Consider the following 27,762-nt stretch of genomic DNA (forward strand, 5'->3'; position numbering starts at 1 on the left):
CTGGCCACCCCTAAAGGAGGGATTAGTTGAATTAGCCGGGTCCTCTCAAAATCAACGATGGAGCCTGCCGAAGGGACACTGAAGAACCCTTAATGTGTCATTGCAAAATTGTATATAAAAGGTACATAACTGAACCGAATGTGTGCTCTGCTTTGTAGCAGAGTCTGCAGAGACATTGCATGAGCTACTTCCTAAGCCTAGCCCATTGTCTACAAAAGAGAAAATATTCTAGAGAGCATATGCCTCATTATTGGCACAGGTCACAGATCATCTACTACAAATAAGTGCTTTGTTAGCCAAAAATATTCCATATGTGAGAGCAGTGCATTGTCAGAAACCAAGCTTTGAATATTATACAATATCTTGCAAATTACAGTGAGTTCACTTGAGTTATGTATCTGTAGGTGGGCTGCAAATGGTTTGAAATGAACAAGACTGCTAATCTTTTAAAGCATGTAGGTGTTAATCAAATGGTTTTAAAACATGGAAAAAAACAAGCCTAGTATTGTAATCTCCTGTCTGCTGCGCCACTTCATCCCCCCTTATGGTAGCTAGGCCTACCCTTTCTCTGATGGTACCCCTTCTCTACCATCCATGACGCAATACATCTCTGCATTTGGAGTTAAAAATCACATAATCGCCGAATCAATTGAACACTAGTGTGTGTGTGGCAAACAGCATGACTATTGCTTTGAGATAATCTGACTAGATTTGACTGTTTTTGTTTAGCGCCACTATGGTGGTGGTTGACTACTAATTTAGTTGATTTAGTGAATTTGAAATGTATTTAATATATTTCGCCCGCGTTAACTGCACAATACAACATGTTCCCTTTGAGCTCCTCTAAACTGATCGGTAGTTAAGGTCTCCCTCTAGCGTATTGTTGTGACCATGAGCACTATTGGTAGATCCACTCCCTCCTTTCACTATCGTACACCTCTTCCTTCTCTCCTTCCCTCCCCTCCACCGCTCTCGAGTTTCTGAAAATCAAGCAGTGTGTGTAATAGGGAAAAAGGTTTAAACAACAAGAGTAAATCCAAGGGATCACAGGTAGGAACAAGCTGCAACTGTTTGTAAGCTTTTTGTTGAATAACGCCTAATTAGGCATGTTTAATTGATGTAGGCTAGTTAATTTTCCCTCGATGGATAACTATTGCGTTGCTGTTTTTTTCATTGTGTGATGTTTGGATATAAGGTCTTAAAAAGTATGCTAGTTAAAGTAAGGGTGATGTTATAGTTAATGTGATTTTTTTGATAGTAATTGAATTCGGTTCAGTAAACACATAATAGGGAAAGTTTAAATATAATGTCCCATATCTTCGAGACAGGATGAAAATATATATAAATGTGACAACATGGTGTTCAGGTTATTTGGGGGCAAATCGTTGTTATTGTACAATATCAAACCTAATATCTGGGTAGGATAGGTTTTTCGTCATAAGTGAGGCGTCAACTGATGAGAATAAAGCCAGTGGGAACTGCTGGGCAGCGGTAGCTGTCCTTTGACGGTGGTGCTGAAGTACCGTGTTAATAATGTAAGACAGGCTACATGTTTAATTTCATCAGCGGCGATTTCACTAGTTACGTTTTTCGGTTTGATCTGATTTGCCCACACATCACAACACTTCCCAAACAAATTAGGCGGAACTTTTGTGCGCACAACATGTCGGATATTTGGGGTTATCGTCGTTTCTTTCTAGACTGTGTAGGCTGGGATGTATTGTATGTTTGAACACATTAAATCTTGTTTGAGTTTTAATGTATATATTTTTCTGAATCCTTGTGTATAGATTCCGTTGTGGACTCCAAAAGGAAGGTCGATCTGCAACATAATCTTTTTCCGTATTTGAAAGTCTTGATGAACTATTGAACAGAAATCTCGCACTATTGGCTACTTATTATTTCTAGCTGCTCTCGTGATCTAATAAGGGCTTGAACGCATTTCCACCCTGTCTATCATCTCTACAGAGATGAAATGGTAGTCATCTTCAGGTAAAAGCTTTGACAGAAAGACTTCCCATGAGAGAGAGAGAGAGCTTTTAGTGTGCTTCACTAGCTGATAAAACACAACCTCCAACCTGTGGGTGACAATTCCAACTACATCCAATAATATAGTCTTAAACGTGTGGTGTATTTCCAGTGCCTTTCTTAGCTTAGACTCATCAACCAGTCCCAATAGTCCCCTCCCACCTAAACTGCTCTCAGCAGCAACTGCCTGCCCCTCAGTGGCTGCCCCCTCCTCGGGTCCTGATCCAGGATGAACGACACCCAGGAGGCCATATCCCCAGTAGCTGGCCTCAGTGGCCCTGTTGCCTGCGTTTCAAAGGTGGAGCTGCGTGTCTCCTGCAAAGCTCTGCTTGACCGAGACACACTCAACAAGTCCGATCCCTGTGTCATCCTCATGGTTCAGACTCAAGGGCAGTGGACTGAGGTAAGTGTTTTCAACCATTTTACCTGTCCTTGCAAAGTTTTATTTGACCAGCTAAATGTTTTGGTAAATGATTGCACACTAAGTATGAAGTACCCAAAACACAGTTGGAATATCCCATTATTCCAAATGAGCGACATAAGTGAGCTATGATGGTGACAAACTGAGTTTGTACTAGGAGGTGTTCTGCAATTTCAGGATGGACAGAGCTTGAAAGAGAGGCATTGCCATCTAGCAGGAAAGGGAGAGCGCAGTGGGAGGGTCACCCCTCCTCCTCCAGCTGAATCACATTTTGGGGGGGGGGGAACAGAGGTGTTACATGAGACAGCCGTTGTGGTGGCTGAAGACAGAGGAGAGACATTTAAGGAGTAAGCAGTGTGAAAACGTCAGAATGAAGGAGGAAATATAATATTGCTGCTTAATCCTGCCACCTATTATGCCTGTGCCGTGTACCCGATCACAGTGAACAAGTAGAACCGTGGAGAAGTGGCATATCTGGTTCACGTTGACTAGAATTGTCTCGGTCCCGAGTGTTTTTTTTATGGAGTCCGGCTTAAAGAGCACAGCCACCTGAAACAAATCCAGACTTGGGCAAAGGATATCACAACCATAGGGGTTTATATTCAGAGCTATCTACCAGGAAAGCACACACAGTGAGTTCCGCAGGATATTACTGATTTACTTTAAAGCAGCCAGTTGGACTGGCCTTCAGGGACCTAGCAGAGGCAGAACTCAGTTCTCTTGCAGACGAGAGTACTATTCCTGCCTTTCTGTGGCCCCCAAAGGACATGCATGAGGCAGTGGCTGTACGTCTCTTATTTCCTTGTTAATTAAGCCATACAGGATGTTAACAAAGTGGCTTGGGCAAGAGGGCTGTGAAATGACATACAACCATGCAAACTGTAAGAGTATTGTATACAGTAAATTGCAATCATGCACTGACCATATTCTCATCTCCCCTAGGGAAATAAGAGATAACGATTAAATGTGACGCTGCCTGATTGTAGCAGGATGAGAACATTTGTTGAAGCCCATCGTATTGTTGATAGGGGTGTTGGACAGGGAGCAATGAAAATGAGCTTTGACAATAATGTTACTTGGCTGATAGTGTTGAGAATGATACTGGTCCATGTGTTATGGTTTGTAATGTGATCATGAAACATTGCTGCTGCTGGCGGTGAGATGGATATGTAGTGTCTGAGTATCTCCTCATTTTATTGTACAATTCTAAGATACCATGCTGGTTAAATCATTCAGATCAAATAATACTATAAACTACATGAGCAGAATGTAGTTTGAAGAAGGATGGTAGAATGCAGTGGATATCCTCATGTTGATTGGTAATAAGTGTTATCATTTTCTTTCACAAGATTACATTTCTAACTTGAAATCTGAGATGTCTATGAAGATGTGTCTTAGATTTATCTTGAATGCATTTAGTGGGACTCCTGTGAAAATAGGAGGAGTAGAATCTGGCACAGGGACATCTGCCAAATGTTTGAATATATTTAGCATGGTAGTTCAGCGTGATACTGTATCCTTAAAGGATGAGAAGTGGTTTTCTGCCTGTCTGATTGATAACCCTGAAAAGCTAGAGATAGTGAGAGAAGGAGGGAGAGAAAGAGAGAGAGAGAGAGAGAGAGAGGAGAGAGAGAGAGAGAGAGAGAGAGAGAGAGAGAGAGAGAGAGAGAGAGAGAGAGAGAGAGAGAGAGAGAGAGAGAGAGAGAGAGAGAGAAGGAAAGAGTGACAGAGGCCTTGGTCTTTGAGCAAGATATTTTTAGACCTTCTACAGTTTCTAATGGTTGTACTTTAACCTCCTACCTGTAAGTATACCACCCATAAGAAAGCTGCTTCACGGGTGTGGCTTTGCAAACGTTCTATCTCTGTTCTTGAAAGGTCTTGTGTTGCATACTTTTACAGAAACTGCATTTTAACAAGTCCCCTGTGTGCAAAATGTTAATTAGCTACATGCCAGTTTGTATCTTGTTTCTCTCTCTCTCTCTCTCTCTCTCTCTCTCTCTCTCTCTCTCTGTCTCTCTCTCTCTCTCTCTCTCTATCTCTCTCTCTCTCTCTTCAGCCTGTGTCCATCAGACTTAGGTGTTTGCTCAGTTAGATGGATTAAAGTACAACAAGACAGGACTGGATTTTACTGTAGATCATCCCACTCATGAGAGTAGTCCTTACAATGCATTTCTTGCATATGTTAGCACAATTTGACTTAATGCTACCAGAAGAGCCACAGGAATGTGAGGACCGTACAGCTGGCAGGCCAGCTCCCTGGCCCCTGTCTCCTTCAGTTGGAAATCAAATCATGCAAATCATGTTCTGAGGCCAAGAGCAAAAATAAATACATAATAATAATTTCAACTAACTTTGGCCGGATCCCTTTTATTACCTTTTCAGAGTGGCTCCAAGACAAACATGAACTATTTTCCCTTTCCAAACTTTCTACAACCTCTTGTTCAACCAGACTGCAGTTTGGCCCGTTAGTCACTGAATAGCCCTCCATTGAAATTTGTTAATTAGATTTCTCTGTTCTCAGTTGGTTACTAATGAGCTCTCTAATACAGCCACAGTCACAAAGCCCTGGTAGAAAGGATCGGTGTTACTGAGAGACCTTCCCTATGTCACGCTCCTCCCTGCAGACATGCCCTGTTGGCACCACAGCCCCAGCACACCTCGTCTTCCGCGGTTCTCTTTCAGTAGCTTCTCTAACACAAACCAAACTCACCAGTGTTAACAGATCTGCTCATCCAGATGGCACAGGGAGAGTGAGTGAGAGAGACAGTGAGAAGAGAAGGATGAGAAAGCAGCAGGCGGCCTAATAAAAGCCCGTCTTGGCTGGGATCTCAGGAGAACCGATCCACTCCTTGTGATGTTCGCCAGGTCATTACTGAATAACAGGACCGCGCTGTCAATTCTTCTGTGTTTTAGAGCAGAAAATCCTCTTGAGAAAGCGAGGCAAACTAGAAATGACACATACACCCATCTGAGGAATGGCCACTTTGTTAAACATTGGAACCGTGAGAAAGGGTGACTTTTTAACATGCTGTTTATATTATTTAGAATTTAGTCAGGAGAATTTGTGTGTTTGATCAAATGTTGTGTCAAAATGTGCTGAAATGTAGGAATTGTGAGTCTTGTAGGACTCAACAGTTATGGTTAAAACTATGAAAAGAAGCTATTTGATCTGATATGTTCATGTGGGGTAGCAACTGTCTGAGGTGGTGTACTATGCAATACTATTGTAGGGGTATTGCCTTCCACTTTCAATACCGATTTCTTTATGTGGCCAACAGCAGTTCGGATTAGTCCGACTGACATTTGGAGCAGGCGTGTGTGTGTGTGTGGTATCACATATGTATATTGTCAGTGTATGGGTGCGTGCATGTGTCAGTGTATGGTGATCATATGCCTGGCCAACAGCATGAGTTAAAGCAGGAATATTAAGCCATGAATACATGAATGATACATGTGGCGTGGCACATGTGTACACGAGCCGAGTATGTGCAGTGTATAGGCTGGGTGGTTCCCATGACAGGCACGTCGCAGGGAGTAGACATCCAATCTGACTGACTGACTCATTCTCCATGATGTTTGGGTTCCACAGAAACAGGTTAGAATGCAATGAGGTTGTTTGATAGATTGCCTGGCTCATCCCTGGAATACTCACTTTACCGGGGAAATGATGGAAGATAAAAGTGGGACTGACGTTTTTCCCGTTCTTTTCTCTGACGTTCTCTGACCTTTTCTCTGACGTAAATGTGTTTAGAATGTGTCTTTCCCCCCCATGAAATAGTGGCTTTCCAGATTTCTTTGTGCATTTAGATTAACAGTAGCCTTTGGCTGGAATAATCTCGATAGTGTGTTTTCGGTGCTGCACTTCTTATTTGAAATCTTTTTACTTTTGCGATGAAAGAAAGTGAATTGGAATTGGGAGTCTGTCAGTACTTTTTTAGTCTTTTTTCCCTGTAAAGCATTATGAGGTTCCTTTAATTTATTGATAACATCTTCATAAGACAGGTGTGGTTTGATGATGAGTTGGTACTCTTCAGAATACTCTTCAGAATATTATACATCACCTAGCAGTGATGTATAAAAACCCAGGCACTGACTGCTGCTGGATGGGCACAAACACACATATTCTCTCCGCTCCACCAAAGAAAGATGGAGATGCCAAGTGCTAACCGAGGCATGGTGTCTCCTGACAGGATCATCTGATGACACACATGGATCAGCTGTGTTTACCCTGACCCCCACTTACCACCCCCACCACTCTGTTTGCACTATTTGGAAAGATGTTCATGAGATCTAGACTTTCAACTCAAATGCAAAACAAACCAACATGTAAACAGTGGCAGGTGTCCCACACCAGATGGGTCTTATGCTTCAGTCCCTGCTCTCATGCATGCATTCATTCCCCCCTCCCATCGATTAGCATTTCCAATGGTATACAGTGTGTGGCATGATAGCCAAGTTAAACAGCCAGGAATCATTAAGTACCCAGGAAGGTTCATCAGTGTTCTTTTTGTATCCTAGTGTCTTCTGACTTACAATGCGACATATCCTCTTCCCAGCTGGACAGGACAGAGGTGATTAAGAGCAACCTGCACCCGGTCTTTGCCAAGGTCTTCACTCTGGACTACTACTTTGAGGAGGTGCAGAAGCTACGGTTTGAGGTGTACGACATCCACGGCACACACAGCATCGGGACCCGCGATGATGACTTCCTCGGAGGGGTGGAATGCACTCTTGGCCAGGTACAGTCCCCGACTCCCCCAGCTCTTTCTGTCGAATTATCTGTGAGAAAAAGTCAAAGCCCAGTATACATCACAATGGACTCGGACACTGTGTGAACAGAAAGAGGCCACAGAGCATGAAAGGCTCCCAGTGTCTCACGGTGGTAAAAGGGTTTGTAGTCCCTAGCTCTAATGATGCTGATCCCTTACAGGTCCACACACTGTTCCTCTACTCTCTCATGTGTCTCCTCCATTCCGCAGATTGTGGCCCATAAGAAGATGGTGAAGCCTTTGTTCCTGAAATATGGGAAATACGCCGGAAAATCCACCATCACTGTAGGTGGAGTCTATACATCATGCTATTGATCCTCCTGCTCCCTTCTGCAGTAAAAGCAGGAAACAAGCGCAATGAATGGTCTCAATCAATTAAACTAATTAAAATAAAACAGCCAGTAGAATACAAGGACCCCAGATTCCAGACAGTAGCAGGACTCAGGAATTTGTGAAAACAAAAGAGACTGTCACATGTTGAAGAATGCTGTCTAAGATGCCCATCATGTTTAGACTATCTGCATGGCTAACTTTCAGCCCAGAGGCTGGAGTCTTTAGAAAACTCTCAAGGTAAACTGTAGTAGGTGGAAGCACTTGTCTTGTTTACGCCTGTTACCAGAGTCCCAAGTCTTCTCCTGACACTGAACTAACCTCCCCTCTCTCAGAGGAGAAGAAAATAGCTAGACTGTTTTCAATTCTAGCCACAGAGGACGAAATTAGGACTTGTGGCCCTAGCAAGTGATTTGGAAACTCCCCCATAGTGTTGATACTGATCTCTATTGATTTTACCGTAACTACCTCCTCATGTTGCGCCTTCGTAAAATGCTGGACTGAGTAGTGCTTGGTATGATGGTCAGAGAGATGGGTGAAGTACAGATGGAGATCTTCTAATTCTCGACACAATGACAGTTAATTGGATGAAAGCCTATGATAGCAGCTGAAAGCGGTGATAGGTGATAACGTAACAATGGCCTGTTCCGGGAGAACTGTGAAGCAGAGCTGTCTGGCTGGCTGATGACCTGTGTGGCCTGTTATGATGGGCAATGGGGCATTCCCTCCTGGTGTGGCTCATTTAGAAGGTGGCACATCTGGTCTGCTTTGCACATTTCCTCTGGCTTGCCCAAAATATTTCTAAGGTTATGTTGTGAATAGGGTATGAGAGTAGAGACACTGCCATGTGGAAAGGAAATAATGGTTTGGGAGGTATGGATGGAGGATGGTGCGACTAGCCATTAGCTTGTAACACAATGGTTGAGGTACACAAGTAGGTAATTACAGTCGGGACATCAGAACCACAGCTCTCTCTGTAGGATAGAGGTGAGTGGCACTGGACTGCCACACAACCACACCTTCTGGGTTGTTCTGGAGCAGCGCTGAATTACATTACAATCACAACACCCAGCTTTACTGAGCTTGAGGGCGTTTTAGTTGAATTTTTGGGGTACTGCAATAGCACTAGTCACTATTTCTGGACATGTTTCTCTACAGTTGGCTCAAAGTTTCTGTGTACATGCCAGGCTGACTGACAGACGAATATAAAAACATGACATAGGCACAAAATGTCTCCCAAAAATAATTGTCCTTCTTTTTTAGGTGCACGCAGAAGAAATCTCTGGCAATAATGGATATGTTGAGCTTTTCTTCTGTGCCAAGAAATTAGATGATAAGGTAAGACTATATTGATCATGTGGGAACTGAAAAGACAAAAATGGGAAATTAAATGGGGAACATGATGATTTGATGTGCTTATATATGTATTTTAGGTTTGACCTGTGATTATCAGGTACAGTATGTTGGCTTCGAGGAGTATTTAAGTGTGTGTGTGTGTGGTGGTTATGATGTAATTTCCTGTTTTCAAACAGTCCCACCACATGCAGCATCCCACACCACCGGCCCTGACAGTCCTCAGGTGTCTGTTCCTCCCACAGCTGCAACAAACCGTACCCAAACGCCTCCATTCCTCCTCCCACTCCCTCACTTCTGCCTCTCTCTCTCTCTCTCTCCATCTCCCTCTTAATATCTTCTGTCTCTCTGTCTCTCTGTCTCTCTGTCTCTCTCTCTCTTTCTCTCCCTCTATCCCTCTCTCCCTCCCTCCCTCTTAATTTCTTCACAATTCTCTCTCTCTCTCTTGCTCTGTGGCACTCTCTCTCTGGCTGTCTCTCTCTCTCTTTCTTTCACTCTATCTCCCTTTCTCTGCCTTGGGCACAACTTGTGATAATGTGTGAAATACAGATCCTTGCTCTCCCCACCACCACCTTTTCATTTGGGTCTGGCATTTATACATTTCTGCATTTCAAGTAGTTTGCATCAGGCAGACTGAATAGGAATATCCAGAGGACATAATCGACCTGTCCTTCTCAACTCTGAGCTTGTGCTCTCTCGCAAAAAGAAGAAATCAATCTAACATGGAGCTCTGTGAGCCAAGAAGAGATGTTTTTTTAGAAGAAGCCAGTATACTAAAGAGAAAAAGGACCCTTGGAACAGCACAGCAGGCAGACAGCAAAAAGGATGGCGTTTGTTGACTGGAACATTTAGAAGGCTCTGAAAGAGATTTGGATTCCGTTTTTGGGAGCTGCAGTTTAGGCACCTACAGTATCACCCACACACAGCTCAAGGCAAAAGCTTCAAATCTTTGTCGACAAGGTAGCAACAGTTCTCTGACATCCACAATCACTGAAAACCATGTTATGTCTCTATCTCTGTGCTCTCAGGGGACATAAATTAACTACCACTAAACACATTATGCAAGCCTCTCCACTACCCTATGACTCCTAATTTTGTATGGGGGCCAAGCAACAAATTAACAACTGTTCTGCTTATTCTGTAGATTCTCAAACAGCACTGCATTCAGCATTCATCAGAGCATAGGTGACGAGAATCCTTTGTAATGCATTTATTGGGTTGACCAATTTATTTATTTATTTCCAGACCCTGTTAAACCCAACCCTTACGAAGCGTAATGATGACAAATTCCACATTGCAGTAAAGATGGCCATTAAACCACAATTTTATATGACGTATGTTAGTAATCCAATTTTGTCCGCATAGTATAGAGGTGGAAAAACTTGTCATAATTGCAATTGCACTATGTGGACCTTTAACTATCAATTTTCCAGATGCCTATGTGAGTGAGCATATGAGAGAGAAAGAGAGAGAGAACGAGATAGACAACAGAGAGACACAGAAAGAGAGAGACAGAGAGAGAGACCCACTGAGGAGAAGGATGGAAATGGAGGATGGCGACACGTTCAGGCAGATTAATTGCTGGGCGACAATCTGCCGATGGGATCTGTCCGTTTCAATGACTTTGAGGATCCCATTACACTAAGAGATATGATTCTAATAGAGACGGGCCATTATCTCTTCCACCCAGCCCATGAATACTGCCTGTTCCACAACGAAGATCAATGCTGACACACTCCAACGTCATCGTTGATTTAACACTGACAACGGTGGATGGCGGGGCCAAGGACCGGCCATCCAGACGATAACATGTGTCTCGAATGACGCATTTTCACCTTCCATGTTAAGCTTTGTCATCTGTGTGGGACTTGCCGTTCGAGGGACGCGTCTGAGCTCAGCACATTGTGCACCTCAAATGTATCTCAATTGTCAACGCTGATTGCAGAAACGGGGAATGTTGCTGTGATTGCCGGACAGGGATTCGATGTTGACAGGTGCGCCTCTCAAACGCGCGTCAGTCTGGGATGACGCCACACTGGTCGAGCGGTTGCCGTGACAACGAGATGGGGCTACCTCCCTTTCTTCCCCCTGTCCCTGTGGAGATGTATTGGGCTAATGCAGCGAGAAATGGGGAAATTAGATAGTGTAATTCTATGCCCAATACCCTTCTGTTTAAATATATTTCTCTCTCTTTCTCTCTCTCATAACCCCCCCCCCCCCAGGAATCAATTGGCCCACAATAGCAGGGACTGTTCTCTTAAAGCCTTAACTGGAGACCCTGTGTCAAATGGCTGCTTTACACCCTTTCCGTGATTTGATTTGTCATGGTGGTGAATAAAGGCTCACCAGGCAGCACACAAGCTGTGTCAAATGTGGTACCGTGATGACTTCATTAACTCCTGGAAGATGACGTTGGCCTGTGTGCTGAGGGCCTTGGGGATCTGTGCTTATCCAATAACGTGACATACTATGTTAAAGGCACAGTGGGTGGTTCGTTAAATGGAATTTATTTCCTTTTCTTCTTTGCAGGATCTCTTCAGCAAGTCGGACCCATTTCTAGAAATATATCGGATCAACGACGACGGCACAGAACAGCTTGTTCACAGAACGGAGGTCAGTGATGGATACTTTCTTCTTCTTTCTTTTCTCTCTCTCCTCCTCCTCCCTCTCAGCCGTTCTTCATGTCCAGGTTCTTTTCTTTCTTTCTGACATCTTGCCTCCTATCCAGGTGATCAAAAACAACCTGAATCCAGTGTGGGAACCCTTTAAAGTGTCCCTCATCTCCCTGTGCAGCTGTGACGAAGACAGGAAGCTCAAGGTGAGATCACAGGACAAAGGACAAAGGCTTATTATTTAATGATCACACAAAGATAATGGTCTTGAGGTCTTTGAATGTAAAACAAGATTTTCATCATTTCAACATTGCACATCATAATAATAATAATACTGTATTACTATTATTATTATTTAGTTGATGATCATGAATGTGTCTCCTATAGTGTCTAGTGTGGGACTACGACTCCAGAGGTAAACATGATTTTATCGGCGAGTTCTATGCCACCTTCCGAGAAATGCAGAAAATTGGCAGTGGAAACAAGGTGAGGGCAGAAGAGAGAAACACTGTTGTACTATCAGGCTCAACTGTGTGCCAACAATGTGCCACAGCACTCAGAGAAAAAGAAAAGAATGTCACAAAAATCATGTCACCGTTCTGTTACTAGGTGGAATGTTGCAGGTGCAGAAATCGTCCGAAACAAAATGAGATTCTTTCTTTTCTGAAGGTAACATGGGATTGTATAAATCCGAAGTACAAACTCAAGAAGAAGAATTACAAAAACTCGGGTGTGGTCATCCTCAGTGATCTCAAGGTAAAAGCAAAACATACGCAAATGAAAGCTGCAAACCTCTCTATGCCTTAACAGGAACATCAGCACACTGTATTCAATATCATTGTTTTCACATAGTGACTAAGTATTACTGTTTGATTCCTGTCCAAATGGGAAACGGGTACTATTTATAATAAAAATGTCCCGTTTTCATGTTTCATTAAAAACAAAGGGGTTTAGTGGAATTTGTGAAAATGGTTAATTTAAACTTTTGTTTTAAAATGGTGTGGTCACCTTCTCTCTCGTTTCCCCCTCAGCTTCACAGAGTGTATTCCTTCCTGGACTACATCATGGGAGGATGCCAGATCCACTTCACAGTAAGCTCCAGAGACCATTCTAAAAAGCCATGCCACACTCACTTTGCAGTCCAGTACAGTGCTGGCCTAAAAGGAGTGTAGGATTCAGTCAACTCTGTATGTTAATGTTGTAATGGCAGGATTGGGTATCTCACTTGCTTGTTTTCATTCAAGCTTCCAGGCTGTATGTGGTTATTCAGGGCAGCTTAATGATTAAACTTCATGTTCTCCAAATGTGAAACGTTTCATTGCATTCCAAGTGCTTTTCAACAGTGAAATGTCCCGCTGACTGACGGCCACAATGTTATTCAGAGTCGGATTTTCTACGAATGCTGATCGTTTTCTAGCTGCAGGCTGCTCCTTGTAATGAATTCGAATCTTTCTCCAACTCTGGCCCTGCTTTGGCCTCCGCGGAGCAGGCTCCCATCTCCCTCCCGCTCCCTGGCACTCCCTCCCCAGATTACTGCAGCAGTAATGAATATTAATAACGGGAAATGCTATGTTCGAAAACTGATCTCAATTGTTTGGACTGACTACTGGGTTCTCAGTGGGTGTGGAGACAGGCAGTATCTGACGTATGATCGTAGCAGCATGTAGAGCAGAACACAATGTGCCTGATACATGGACGTAGAATATGTGTTGGATGTTGCCTTACCCTGTTGAGTTGTTCCATCGTTATTTTCGTTAGGCTATTTATAGCACTAGTTTGTGAGATAAAAGCAGGAAGAGGCATATCTGGCCTTCTCTGCCCCTTCCAGTGATGTGCCCTCCGTGTATCCTGCACATACAGTATGCTGCCTCTCCGGATTGCCCAGAGAATTAACATCTGTGCAATGAATGAATGTAAAAACTGAAATTCATCTTAGATATTTATATTTTTTAAATGTATTCAGATTCTGTTTCGTTAGCAGTTATGCAATTAAGCCTGAAGATATGATAACAAAACTGTTGTTCCAGATTTAATGTGCTATCTCGAAGTCTCCACTAACAGTCGCTCAACTTACTGGCGTAAGACACTCCACAAAGTTTTCAACAGATATATAACAATGTTCCTCTGAAAGGATGCCACTTCCTCTGGATGCAAACAAAATGGTCTGCCCAGAACACAGGGATGTTCTTACATTGATTGTTTTCTCTGACCACATGTCAAAAATGGACTTGTCATTCTTTTAGGTGGCCATCGACTTCACGGCCTCCAATGGCGACCCCAGGAACAGCTGCTCCCTGCATTACATCAACCCCTACCAGCCAAACGAGTACCTGAAGGCTCTGATTGCTGTTGGGGAGATCTGTCAGGACTATGACAGGTCAGTCTGCCTCGCTGCTATGATAGCTATCTGCGGGAACTTCTGTCTTCTGAAGGGAAATGGAATCAAAAGCTCTTCACATTCCATGTGTCAGGATGTCTCCAATGATGTACAAAGAACATTTGGCTCCTCCTCAACATGTTCTCCGCATCGGATATGACTGATAGGAATCGTAGAGCTGTGGAATAGAACGTAATAGGATTCAGACAGTTCCACCGATCAGGTTTTAGCTCAGATGTGGTTGAACAATTGAATCTCGTTTTTTTCATGAGAAAAAATCTAGGAAATACTAGGCTATTTCCTGTCAAATTGGACAACCATTTCATTATCCATTTGAACAATTAAATTAACCTGTTTACGCTCCTGTTTCGCCCGCGAGACAAAAATGCTGCCTCCCCCTTCCTCAGTTACGACGCACTAAATTCTAAAAAATATATTTTTTAGACGCTACACATGTTATACATCGTTGGAAAGCTACGATTCTTGTGCTTCCATTGAAATAAACCAATTCAAGATCAAGTCGCAATAGCAAGCAAAGTCAACGTCTTTTTCCGGTGAACATTCCTTCAACAATGCCAAAGAAAAAAGTTGTACTCACCCTAAGTTGTTCAAATAGGTCCAGGTGTGCAAATCATGCCATCAAAACTTGATCTGCGTAAGTCCCAAGGGTTCAAAGTATCTAACCATGTAAAGTAATTCGTCCAAATACAATGTTTTACGTTCATGAATAGCCATTATCCTTTGTTTCATTATGCAAGTTAGCCGACGGAAGAAACAACTTGTTCACATAAAAGTGTTATTTTCTCCGATTTATCAACGGAGTATTTACAAAATGAAGGTCTCAAAATGTCCGTTGAACCCTCCCCTTTTGATTGACACCTTGTTCGACCCAATAGGAGCTTCCATGCCCCGTTGACAGCCCTCTAAAGCCAACTAGGTCTGTGCGTCCTGCCCCCCCCCCGCCCCCCCCCCCCACACTCGTTCTAAACAAATTTCTCGAACTGGCTTCGACTGGCTCTGAAATTAGCTCGTTAGCCTTGTAGCTGACAGCTAGCTGAAAATGCCAATACCTCATTTGTATGCGTCTGTGGAGCCTTCAAAATAACAGTCGATTGCGCAATATGGTTGACAGAATCAGTGTTCTTTGTGCGCCAATCCTTGGAATCAGATAAAGCACTCCAATGTGTTCATGCTTCAGTTTTTGTGTTTCAGTATTACTAATTAGGGATTTAGCTATTATATATGATATTTCTAAGTACCAGAGATGGGCCAGAGATAACAATTATGAAAAATAATACCTTTTTATTTGACCTTGACCTTGGTTACAAAGGGTCATTTTGGAGTCTCCAAAAGACCCTTTTAGAAAATTCCTGGATGTACTCTTATAAAAACATGTGTCAAATATGAATATATTGTGGTATTATGTTTGACTTTTGATTTGAATTGGGTAAGGCTTCAACCTGTGGTCCAATTTAGTCTTCCAGATAATACCTACCACCTCTAGGCCTCTTCAGGCCTCTGTTTTCAAAACAAAATCTAGGCGGAAATAGAAATTTTCACTTTCCTTGTGTTCAAGCTTCTATTACTCAACACTAGAAGGACTGACAGGGGTCCTGACAACAGGGGACATAACTTCAGAGTGTCAGCTTTCAAAAGAGATCCTTTACATGCATGTACTCCAAATGGTTCAAGAACAGCTTCCAATTTACTTTGGGTATGCTGTTTAGGCGTTTTCAGGCAAATTTAACAGGAACATGAAAAGGTTAATGGGGCACCTGCAACTCTTACAGCCTCTGCCAAAACTTGTACGGAAGCCTGGTATATCGCTGAAATAAGGAGTACATTTTGAGCAAACAAATTGGCCACAGCAGCTATTCATAAGAAGGCTCTGGGGAAATCTGTGTTGATTTGGAGACAGTGGAGTCTGTGTCTAAGGGATGATGCCAGTCTTCTCAGATCCCTATTTTGCTGCAGTTTCTTTGACTGGTTCTGCTGCTATAATGGGCATGCGGTACGCTGGTGCCAACTGTACCCTGGGTGCTGAGTCTGGTAGAAGCTGCTAGAATCATGCCCAGTCCTCCTCCTCCCAAGCTGGCAGGGGCTCCTGAACCCTGACGAAAGGAGAGGAGTCTTCCTTGCGCAGAGGACCAGGCAGAGGCAGAGGAAAGAATAGGGGTGTGTGTATTGGAAGGGAACGGAAAACCATTAGATGTGCCATTCGATTGTACATTTCTGGAATGAGTGTTTCAATATTAGTTTGATAAACACCAGGTTCATGGGCGCTTGCAAGAACTGATTAATTAGCAGCAAATTATTTTTAATGTGGTCTATTTTGGAGGACACATCCTCTTGTCTGTAGGGATAAAGCCAAATGAGCGTTAACACAGTGACTCATGCTACTCGTATCTGCCGATTGAATGCAAAGGCAACAGTGTTTGTCTAATTAAGGCACAGAGGAGATAACAGCACAAGAAGAGCAGACCTGAATGACAGAGGAAAAGCAAAAACTGCACTCACAAAGGAGACATGCAGCGGAACGATTGGGCTGCATTACGTGTGCATGTAAACACGAGCCTTGAGGTGGATGCCTATGGAAGGCAACTTGGCGTGGGGTGACCTTTATAGTCAGGTGTTCCACGCCTCCTTGAACATCCGGTGATGTGGCAGAGTTCTGGCATGGGAGCTGGTGTAGGGGCTGGACCCCTTTGTCTCTGAGTAGGCACAGTGGAGGCGGCTTAGATTTGAATAAAATTGAATTGGTCGAGGGAGGTTTCAGCTTGGCCCCTGGGCGACCGGTGTTGAGAGGGAAGTCAGAGTGGACACAGTGGGGCACCCCGCCCCCCCCCGCCCCTCCCTCGGGAGAAGTGTGTTGTCACATGTCAAGGAGGTGAGAAGTAGGTGCTACTTTGTCCCCGCAGCAAGGTCCACACATTCATGGATCCCTTGTTAGTGTAGCCGGTGTGTATCGGTGAAACTCACTCCTCAGGTATGTAACAGGCCACCCGCATCAATGAATAGCTAGCTTTTCGTTGGCGTAGTTGGTAGTGGTGGCGCTTGGGAAGCCAGAGGTGGTAAGTTCGAACCCAGTGCGGGACGATTTGCCCGATACCTCTGACGGAGCTTGCAAGACCACGTCTGTTACATTAGCAGGCCTGGAAACGGCAGCCAAAGCAGCTGCACATCTGGTTCCTCTGACTCTGTAGCTCTGCCACATTCTAGAACACTCTGCCAGAGCAACAGGATCTGTCAAACATCCTTTGTGTTGAACGACGGACTTATGTGGTACACAAAGGTGTACAACATAAAATACTTTGAAACTAAACACAAAGACAGACCTGTGTTATACCTGAACAGATCAGGCTGCAATATCCTAAAGCATGAGGCACAATGTTATTTGTGCAACTTACTCCTGAGAGAATGTCGGCCATATCCACAGAATGGAATATCCAGAAAATTGTAGACATGCACTGAAAGACATAAATTGAAAGTGAATCTCTTTTTCCCCATCTGAGATGGGTACTAGTGTGTATATTAGCTCCATTATCAAGAAGATAATTATTCTCTCAGAGCAATGAAAGTAAAGAGGACTCAGGATTGTGGAGTGGTGTGATTCACCTTAGGCGAGCGGGCAGTATTATTTTGAAACGTAGTCTCTTAAAGAAAATGGATTGGATTTCAATGTCTTTGAGGAAGAACTTCACAGAAAACAGGAGAGGCAACTTGTCAGGTTGATAGACTGTGGTGTGAAGTCATTAGGCTGATGAATGATAATGAGCTTTTTTGTTTTGACAAAGAAAACTGTTGACATGATAGAGCAGCATGCTCCAAGATAACAAACAACACCAGAAACCATAGCTGCAGTTCCTTTTGCGCCTCTCTGACCCCCCCCCCCCCACCAGAAACATCCCAGAAAACACATCCCACAACTTGTGTACATTACATTTACATTTAGCAGACGCTCTTATACAGAGAAACTTACAGTAAGTACAGGGACATTCCCCCGAGGCAAGTAGGGTGAAGTGCCTTGCCCAAGGACACAACGTCATTTGGCACGGCCGGGAATCGAACCAGCGACCTTCTGATTACTAGCCCGATTCTTTAACCGATTCTTTAACCGCTCAGCCACCTGTACCCCTCTTAGGTATTTTATTCACCCATTTGTGAGTGGCCGTCTAAGAGTTTTTTGGGGCTTTAATGTGTCTCAGACAACTGTGCTCAGGTCCTCCTCCAGAGCTTGTACAAGTTATTCCTGTCCTCTCTCCTCCTCCTGGTGTGCTGGGATTCATTAAAAGCAGGATTAGCCATTTACAGAATCTCAAAGCAGAGGGGAGGGTGAGGAGGACAGCTACCCTGCTGTCTCTTCTCTCCTGCGTTGGATTAGCATTCTACTCGCCCTCAGAGACACGAGACACGGAGGTGAGCGTGGAAAAAAGAGAGCATCCACTGAAAGTCAACTGGGGGTTGAGAGAGAAATTATTAGTATAGTCCCGTTTAATTGACGTTTTACCAGCTCTCCTTTCTTGGATTGTGGAAGGGAAAGCATGTTCGCCGTACTTTGCGATAAGTCCCACATTGGACTGGACATATTTGTGTGCGTGTGTGGGTGTGTGTGTGCTTGGAGATCCCTCTGTGTTGCTGTGGGTGTCCGTTTTGTCATTTTTATGGTTGGCACAAGGGCTGGAGGGTTAGTAGTTCGCTAGGATTGATCAAATGAGTATCTCATCCAGTGCACTCATCCTGACGCTCATATGTGACTATATAAATGGATGTTTCTGACCAGGGACGGTGAGCAGCTGTGATGAAGCTGTGACTGTCAGATGACAGCAGTCTCTGCCCAGTGGGGAAACAGGACGTTGGCCACTACACACGTAGCATCCTTCTCTCACAACTGGGACGTGGGGCCTCATCTGTGAAGCTAGGCCAGAGGGCGTGGCATCCAGAGAGGGCCTTCAACAGTGAAAAAAACAAAAGAAAATGACCAGGCTCAACACAAAGTTAATCATTCCTCCTACAGGAGCAGGAGGGGAAATAGTGGCAACGGTTTGTTATCGTTCGTCTCCCTGCTAGCGTCTTGGTGTGTCCCCAATGAGCTGTTTATCGGCTGCTTTTGGCTTGCTGGAAGTTGAAAGAGAGAAAACTATTTAGATGTCTCTACTGAGAGCCCAGAGGCCATCTTCAATTTAATGCTCATTACCACATGCTACAGTAGCCCATGTGTTAGACCATGTCCTTCATCTACCCCCTCCCTCCCCGCAGTAAATAGATTAAACAGCTCATTTCAAATGTTGACGTTTGAAACTAAGATGCTATTATGAAGATGTTATTTCAGATTAGCATGGTGCTGGAGGTTTAGTTTCTCTCGCTGGCGTGACAACATGAAGCAAGTGTGTTGGTATCTGAGGCAGCTTCATGTCTTCAGGCTAGGGAGCACTGTTGCGATGGTAAACAAGTTATCAGAGCCCGGGTTCACTCGTACACTGCCTCAGACCGGAGTGTGACAGAAACCATTTCCATCACAGGGAGAAGGACACAGCTCATTAATCAACTTTATTTCATTCCACTCCGTTCCATTTGACACTTTATTAATTTAGCACATGCTTCTGTCCAAGGCATGACTAGTTCAACCTCTACCTCTTCGTACTGCTCCACTCCTGAGAGCCCCCGTTTTCTCGTCCTTCCCTGGCTCCTCCATCGTCCTGTGAGCATCCCAGCATGCCGTGTGATCAGATGTGTGCCTTGCGGTAGTTCCCAGCAGGCCCTGCTACTGTCCTACTGCGCCCTATGTTGTGGCGCTCCCCCACTGTTTCTGCTTTAATCCCCGTAGCTCTGTGCCTCCTGCCCCACTCAGTCAGGGAGCCGGGCTTTAGCAGAGGAAAGCATTACCCTTCAGCTCCTTCAAATGATACAGATAGAAGATGGTGAGGAATACATCCACTGTAATTACACAACTCTTAAGGCCAAACTAATGCGCACCCTGTTGGTGTAAAAAATGATGGCTCTAATTATCTCTCAGTGGACGTTGCAACTGTCAGAATAGCAAACAACGACTTGATGAAGTGCCTGCCATGCTGTTTGTTAAAAGGAAAGATAACTCAAGGAGATTGATTTCTCCTGTGTCTTTTGTTTGATCACAAAAAAAGGATTTCCACATCTTAGCTGCAACAAGAACTAATGATTTCTTTACCTTACAGTGACAAAAGATTTTCTGCCTTGGGATTTGGTGCCAGAATTCCACCTAATTATGAAGTAGGTGTTATCTTTTGAGACTTTTTTTTCCTTCCAGCCCCTCTCTTTCTGTCTGCCTCTCATTCTTTCTGTGACCATGCTTTCATATGCAGAGCTGCATTTATGCATGTTCTTATCTAACCATGGTATTTGCTTGTGCCTTGGGTCTAAGTATTGAACAGTCAGATCGCCCTGACCTATTTTCTGACACCATTCGTCACACTGTCAAAATCCCATATTTCAAACTCATAATTGAGGTTATTTTTATTCACAAGCCAGTTTTCTGGAAATACCAACCTGTCTGGGAGAAAATCATGTTCTCACTACATCAGAATAATGACGGCAAGCACTTAGTGAAGACTTGGAGTTGGCAGTCTGTTTTCAGAAGATCTCATTGGCCAAAAGTGGAGCGCTTGTTTAAGCTGTTTGGACCTTGGGATCCAGAAGCTCATATTCGTTTTAACTACCCCCCCGCAGAGAATGTTTGAAGCGTAGCACACACCCCCACACACACACACTCTCACACTCACACAGACCAAATGGACTGAATGTGACACAAACATCCATCTGGTCTCAAATTGTTAGCACACACACATACACACAAACATTGACTGATTTGATAAAGCATATAACAACTCCATGATTCGAAGACATGAGACACATTTCCTGTGTGCTGTGTAATGAGGTCATATTACAGCTTAATCCTGTGAACCATTCAATAGATGGTTAACCTGTTTACGCTCCTGTTTCGCCCGCGAGACAAAAATGCTGCCTCCCCCTTCCTCAGTTACGACGCACTAAATTCTAAAAAATATATTTTTTAGACGCTACACATGTTATACATCGTTGGAAAGCTACGATTCTTGTGCTTCCATTGAAATAAACCAATTCAAGATCAAGTCGCAATAGCAAGCAAAGTCAACGTCTTTTTCCGGTGAACATTCCTTCAACAATGCCAAAGAAAAAAGTTGTACTCACCCTAAGTTGTTCAAATAGGTCCAGGTGTGCAAATCATGCCATCAAAACTTGATCTGCGTAAGTCCCAAGGGTTCAAAGTATCTAACCATGTAAAGTAATTCGTCCAAATACAATGTTTTACGTTCATGAATAGCCATTATCCTTTGTTTCATTATGCAAGTTAGCCGACGGAAGAAACAACTTGTTCACATAAAAGTGTTATTTTCTCCGATTTATCAACGGAGTATTTACAAAATGAAGGTCTCAAAATGTCCGTTGAACCCTCCCCTTTTGATTGACACCTTGTTCGACCCAATAGGAGCTTCCATGCCCCGTTGACAGCCCTCTAAAGCCAACTAGGTCTGTGCGTCCTGCCCCCCCCCGCCCCCCCCCCCCACACTCGTTCTAAACAAATTTCTCGAACTGGCTTCGACTGGCTCTGAAATTAGCTCGTTAGCCTTGTAGCTGACAGCTAGCTGAAAATGCCAATACCTCATTTGTATGCGTCTGTGGAGCCTTCAAAATAACAGTCGATTGCGCAATATGGTTGACAGAATCAGTGTTCTTTGTGCGCCAATCCTTGGAATCAGATAAAGCACTCCAATGTGTTCATGCTTCAGTTTTTGTGTTTCAGTATTACTAATTAGGGATTTAGCTATTATATATGATATTTCTAAGTACCAGAGATGGGCCAGAGATAACAATTATGAAAAATAATACCTTTTTATTTGACCTTGACCTTGGTTACAAAGGGTCATTTTGGAGTCTCCAAAAGACCCTTTTAGAAAATTCCTGGATGTACTCTTATAAAAACATGTGTCAAATATGAATATATTGTGGTATTATGTTTGACTTTTGATTTGAATTGGGTAAGGCTTCAACCTGTGGTCCAATTTAGTCTTCCAGATAATACCTACCACCTCTAGGCCTCTTCAGGCCTCTGTTTTCAAAACAAAATCTAGGCGGAAATAGAAATTTTCACTTTCCTTGTGTTCAAGCTTCTATTACTCAACACTAGAAGGACTGACAGGGGTCCTGACAACAGGGGACATAACTTCAGAGTGTCAGCTTTCAAAAGAGATCATTTACATGCATGTACTCCAAATGGTTCAAGAACAGCTTCCAATTTACTTTGGGTATGCTGTTTAGGCGTTTTCAGGCAAATTTAACAGGAACATGAAAAGGTTAAACTGCTGGTAAAAATTGTCCTTAAAGTGTCCATTACAATTTTGATTGCAGGAGACTTTCCAGTGTCCTTCCTGACCTAGTACGACATGCTAAACCTTTTGTTTCCCACTACAGGTGTCTCACGACTTTGCCATCAATTTCAACCCAGAGGACGATGAATGTGAAGGTAGGGCCGTCTTCGCGTCATTCCCCCCCCTCTCTTCTGATGCATCCATATGGTAACAGCACAGCTAAGTACTTCTGTTTGTGTGGGTGTATATGTGTGTGTTGCCTTCAGAGATCCAGGGGGTAGTGGAGGCCTATCAGAACTGTCTTCCTAAGATCCAGTTATATGGGCCCACCAACGTGTCCCCCATCATCAACAGGATAGCCAAGCTGTCCGCAGGGGAGGAGACCATCAAAGACGCTTCTGTGAGTGGTATCTTACACCTCCGAAAGGGTTCGATCGCTCTAATGGAGCGACGTGCGGTAGCGCTGTTGGGATTTTCCTCCAATGGGATCTTCCTGACTGAGCTGCCACTAATGGAGCTTTTTGGGTGCACTGTTAACCACAGAACTAGCAAGGTCCATGTATATTGGATGGTGAAAGGTGTTCCACGTACGAGAAATCAGAGATGAGACGACAATAGATTTCAGAAAATTGTTCAATGGGGAATGTTTCCATTCGTTCTGATTTATTCAGCTTCTGTGTGAGTACAGCTCAAATCATTCAACACAATGCAGCATAAAAACAGCCAATGAAAAATAAAATAAAACAGGCTCAAGGTCTCTGTGTTTCTGAATATGTTCCTGCATATCTCTCTTCTGGCAGAATGTGTTTCATTTCAAACACTTCTCCTGGGTTCTGGCCCTTTTGCTCTTAATTTGTCCTTGCACTCATCTTTCTTTCTTATTCAGTCCTCACCATCAGCCTTTTCTGCACTCAGTAAACAAACCAAAATGGATCAATGTGCTGAGCAGACAGGACATGGGTTAAAAATTGCAGACTGGGCATGCTTTGGACCAAGCAACAAGCCCCACATATTGAATATCCTCAGAAATGAGAACAGTTAGTGGTAATACACACTTGACCCCATATTAAAATCCACTGATTAAGACTTATTTTGGGTGAGCGGAGTTGAACTCCTATTGAATTTCTATACTTGGAGATGTGAAATGAACCATTCCTTTTGCCAACCTAAAGGGAAAGCTACGCTATAAACTCCGGTTTATTAATAAGAGTCAGCTCAGTAATGTACCACACAGACAAGCCAAGGGCAGCTCAGGCGTGTGATGAATGATAGTGAGTCTTTGCCTCTCCCAGCGCTATCACATCCTGCTGATCCTCACGGACGGCGTGGTGACGGACATGGCGGACACGCGCGAGGCCATCGTGCGTGCCTCCTACCAGCCGCTGTCCATCATCATCGTCGGCGTCGGCAACGCAGATTTCACAGACATGCAGATCCTGGATGGGGATGACGGAGTCCTACGCTCACCTAAAGGAGAGCCGGTCCTCAGGGACATTGTGCAGTTTGTGCCCTTCAGAGACTTCAAAACGGTCAGTGCCCCCCCCCCCCACCCACCCACCCTCCTCCTTCATCTACACCCTCCTGTGGCGCTCTCTCATGTTCCCACTAAGCCACAACAACATAAAGTTACTACGGTCTCAGAAACAAAAAATATAAAAATATATATTGGTTATTGGGGTGCTAATGATATCCATTAAATATCCCAGTATGACCTCCAAAGTCCCTTCTGTAATAACATTAGCTGTAAATGGTTTCTAAGTGGTTCAGGCACGAAGGCTGCTTCAGCCAAGATTACAGATGGGCTTGAGAACCAGAAGCTGCACAGATTTGTAGACCAGTTTTTTCTGCAATGTAATTGTCCAGACAGCATTATTCATTCATTAAGAAAACCGAGGGAGAAAAATGCTAAATTCCTCCAAAAAGCCCTTGATGTATTCCTCTGCACACCCCAACACGCCCTCTCTCCATTTGGCTGCTGCCCAAAACAACAGAAAACACCGGATTTTACCATCCATCCCTCTTTTGTTCGATTAAAAACCAATTTGTCCAAAGTTTCTGTGGATTTCCTGTGCCACTCAGGCAAATTGATTGCTTTAACCCTGTGGGTCCATGTGCCAGGCTAGGTGTCACATTGTCTAGACTACAGCTGTGCTCTCTTTGTCACAGGCCTCGCCCGCTGCCCTGGCAAAGTGTGTCCTGGCTGAGGTGCCCAAACAGGTGGTGGAGTACTACAGCCACAAGGCCATCTCCCCTATGTGTCCCACCAGGGACTCCCCCACCTCCATCGCCAGCAGCCCCACAGAATAACCGTCCACACACCCTGAGCGAGGCCTGTCCACAACCAAGACCAGCAGACAGACGGTGGCTGGCTGAGTACTGAACATGAACATTGATAATTGATACCAGTGTTCTCATTGCTTTTATCTCTGTTATTTGGATCATTTAGGTTGTTTACACACAGACTGGAAACTTGCACCGTGGGATTGGCGTTCATTATTTTGTCTCAGTTGAGATCGTGTCTCTCTGCCTGGCTATGCTTCATCCGGATGTTGAGCATGAGAGCTGTGGCCTGGTCTGCTCTGGTCTTCATCCTGCTGTTTGGGGATGCATGCAGGCGAATACCCCAGAGTTCACACACTGTACCAGCATCACAGACTTCTTCTTGTTCCACAAACACCCTTGAAAGAGACTCCTCTTGTCTCAGCTGTTTGTCTCTGCCTTTCAAAACTGTCCAAGACTTCAGCCTGTTTCCCTGCTTTCTCTGCATCCCTTTCCCTTCCCTCTGTCAGTTTCAGTCTCTTGCCTCTGGTTGCTGGAATGGTTTGAAGAGCCTGCCAACTGAAGGATTACCCAAATGCATAACATAAATGATCTTTTTGGTTGTGTTGAGGAACAATATTGTGGTCAATCTTAACATGAATGTGCATCTTAATGTTTTTATATAGTTGACATGACCATAATGAACACGACATGATCAATGAAAAATCTTCAAACGAAAGCAAAGGAAAGCAATGTGCCATAAATTGAAATTAATCATTGTTATATTTCCTGTCAGGCTATGACACCTGTACAAAGGTATTATGAGGGAACATTCAGATTTGGTTTTGCAGAGAGATGCTCGATGGAATAATATAACAACATTCATAACCTGTTTTACTGATACACATTAGAGATGACAGTGTGCCTATCCAGATAATGTGCAGTTCCCTTTAAATGTTTCAACAGTCACGTTTTTAAGACAACTGTTGTCATAGAGACACAACCTTAGATCAGACTTTGTTGACACTACCCAACCCAGAACCACAATCACGACCAGTACATTCACTGCACATTACAAGGAACAAGCAACACAACATGTTGAGTGACAGTAGTTAGTTCTCCACAGTGCTTGTCTCCTAATCCTCTCTCTGTGAAGCATCATGTGGGAGTGTATGTGTTCTGACCTGAATAGCATGGTTTTCTATTAACTTCTTTAATTTGACTTTGATGCGTGTCTTTATCAAAAGTGGTTTTCACAAGACATTTCTGTTTGAATAACATTTATTGTTTATTCTCTCTCTCTCTCTGGAACACAGTTTGTCTTTTTCTGAAGAGACGGTACCTTATTATTACATTTGCTAAAGACCGGACGATTGTGTAGAATAAAAAAACCCATCCATGCAGAAATCTCACTGATGCAATTCAGGTATTTAGTTCATAAGACATGATGCCAACATAGGTAACCACAATTTGTTGACTCGTCATGCAGATGCAGTAACAATGACAAGCGGTTTAAACGGTTAAAAGCTAATGACAGAACCTGGTATAGATATGACACAATGCCATTTAGGATGGACAGGGTCATTCAATTTGCATTTTGCCATTGTACAGTAGAAACACAGACAGTTTCACGAGACATGCTAATACCTTTGTAGTTGATTGCAGCTCCCTCTTAATGACTCGTGTCCTGCATTACACAAGTGATGCCAATGTCTGCCAACCTAACCCACTGACGACACTCCCCTCCAGAAAATGGGTTTGCTTGAGCTTGTCACTTCAGACTCTGATGCGGGTCCTCTCCCCCTTGTCACCCCACTGCTGTACAACGACTAAGCCCCCAGTCCCCCTGCTGTCCCCCCTCTCCCAGGGACAGTCCTGCAGACTCCCTCTGAGCTCCTTTGAAGAGCAGAGTGGAGAGGGTGTGACTGTGGACCTCGATCCGAGGATCATTGATTCGGCAGGCCTAGGTCTAGAGCCATACCCGATCAGCTGAATGTAAATGATCCCAGGTGGGCTTTGATCTCCGCTCTGCCAGACAGCATCAGTGTGTGACATGAGAGGGATGGGGGGAAATGGATGCAGAACATTTGCCAATAATCCACTTGAGAGAACTCCATTTTGACCAGTCAGTGGATATTGATTGAAGTATTCTACTTTATTCAGATGATTATTCGTGTTTTTTTTTTTACATATATGTTCATGTTTGTGTGACCACGGCACAGTATCTTCTGATGATTTATCCCCCATATTTTACATCCTGAATCTCTAATGTGCAAGTAAAGTTGTGTGCTGATGTGAGTGGTTAAGCCACAGCTTAAGCCATCAATTACTTCAGATTCTTCATCTGTGAAACATTTCTAAATGATAGAAGTTCACAAAGTTGTTCAATGACCAATGCATGACAATACCTGAAAACTAAGCAGGACACAAAACGTTAATATGCAGTCAGTTGAACAAGTCTTGCTTCCACTGCTACATATTTACTATTGATTGGGTCAGTGTGGGCGAGCTGTTTTTCATTCAAATGTATATAGGTAGAAAAAGACCTGCTTTCAGAATCTCTAATGTGCAAGTAAAGTTGTGTGCTGATGTGAGTGGTTAAGCCACAGCTTAAGCCATCAATTACTTCAGATTCTTCATCTGTGAAACATTTCTAAATGATAGAAGTTCACAAAGTTGTTCAATGACCAATGCATGACAATACCTGAAAACTAAGCAGGACACAAAACGTTAATATGCAGTCAGTTGAACAAGTCTTGCTTCCACTGCTACATATTTACTATTGATTGGGTCAGTGTGGGCGAGCTGTTTTTCATTCAAATGTATATAGGTAGAAAAAGACCTGCTTTCAGAAGACTATCAGTGAAGCACATCATCATAAGTATTTTTTTTTTAATGTTGCGCAGTCCAGAGAAAAGTAAATACAGCTGGCCCTCACTGTGTTCTGAGCATTTACTAAATTTTATTTCTGAGAGGGAAATGTATTGCATGCCTACTTCTGTTGTGAAGATGTGTTGTACAGTCAATTCTTTTGGAGTACGTACGATATGCTGATATGCAAGCCTGCCTTTACACAAAACGTCATGTAGTGGATGCTCTTTCTCTTGCATTTAAGTCAATAAACCCAGACATTTAACTGCATACTGCTTTGTTCTTCAGTCATAACCCCAAATTGACAAGACCTTCTCTCAAAACCACTTCTCTCATCTCTCTCAACTATTTTGGATGCAAT

General features: G+C 43.6%; 1 protein-coding gene across 1 annotated transcript; it reads left to right on the forward strand.

Annotated features, from left to right (window-relative positions):
* Positions 1-927: 927 nt before the first annotated feature.
* On the forward strand, positions 928-27,706 carry cpne7 (copine VII). Its single transcript, XM_062471372.1, has 16 exons — positions 928-1,050; positions 1,791-2,431; positions 7,006-7,188; positions 7,429-7,503; positions 8,812-8,886; positions 11,431-11,514; positions 11,630-11,719; positions 11,901-11,999; positions 12,183-12,269; positions 12,545-12,604; positions 13,757-13,890; positions 20,082-20,136; positions 22,375-22,426; positions 22,538-22,671; positions 23,564-23,800; positions 24,438-27,706. Exons 2-16 carry the CDS (start codon positions 2,258-2,260, stop codon positions 24,576-24,578), a joined length of 1,680 nt encoding a protein of 559 aa, XP_062327356.1. The 5' UTR covers positions 928-1,050; positions 1,791-2,257; the 3' UTR covers positions 24,579-27,706.
* Positions 27,707-27,762: the final 56 nt, after the last annotated feature.

Source organism: Osmerus eperlanus, chromosome 10 (assembly GCF_963692335.1).
Source record: "Osmerus eperlanus chromosome 10, fOsmEpe2.1, whole genome shotgun sequence".
Lineage (NCBI taxonomy): Eukaryota > Metazoa > Chordata > Actinopteri > Osmeriformes > Osmeridae > Osmerus > Osmerus eperlanus.

What these genes read in the sequence shown, in the direction of transcription:
- cpne7 (XM_062471372.1), top strand. Translation starts at nt 2,258, where the DNA reads ATGAACGACACCCAGGAGGCCATATCCCCAGTAGCTGGCCTCAGTGGC. An exon ending in AAATTGGCAGTGGAAACAAG is followed by an intron (nt 12,000 to 12,182) that starts GTGAGGGCAGAA and finishes TCTTTTCTGAAG; the next exon opens with GTAACATGGGATTGTATAAA. An exon ending in CCTTCAGAGACTTCAAAACG is followed by an intron (nt 23,801 to 24,437) that starts GTCAGTGCCCCC and finishes TCTTTGTCACAG; the next exon opens with GCCTCGCCCGCTGCCCTGGC.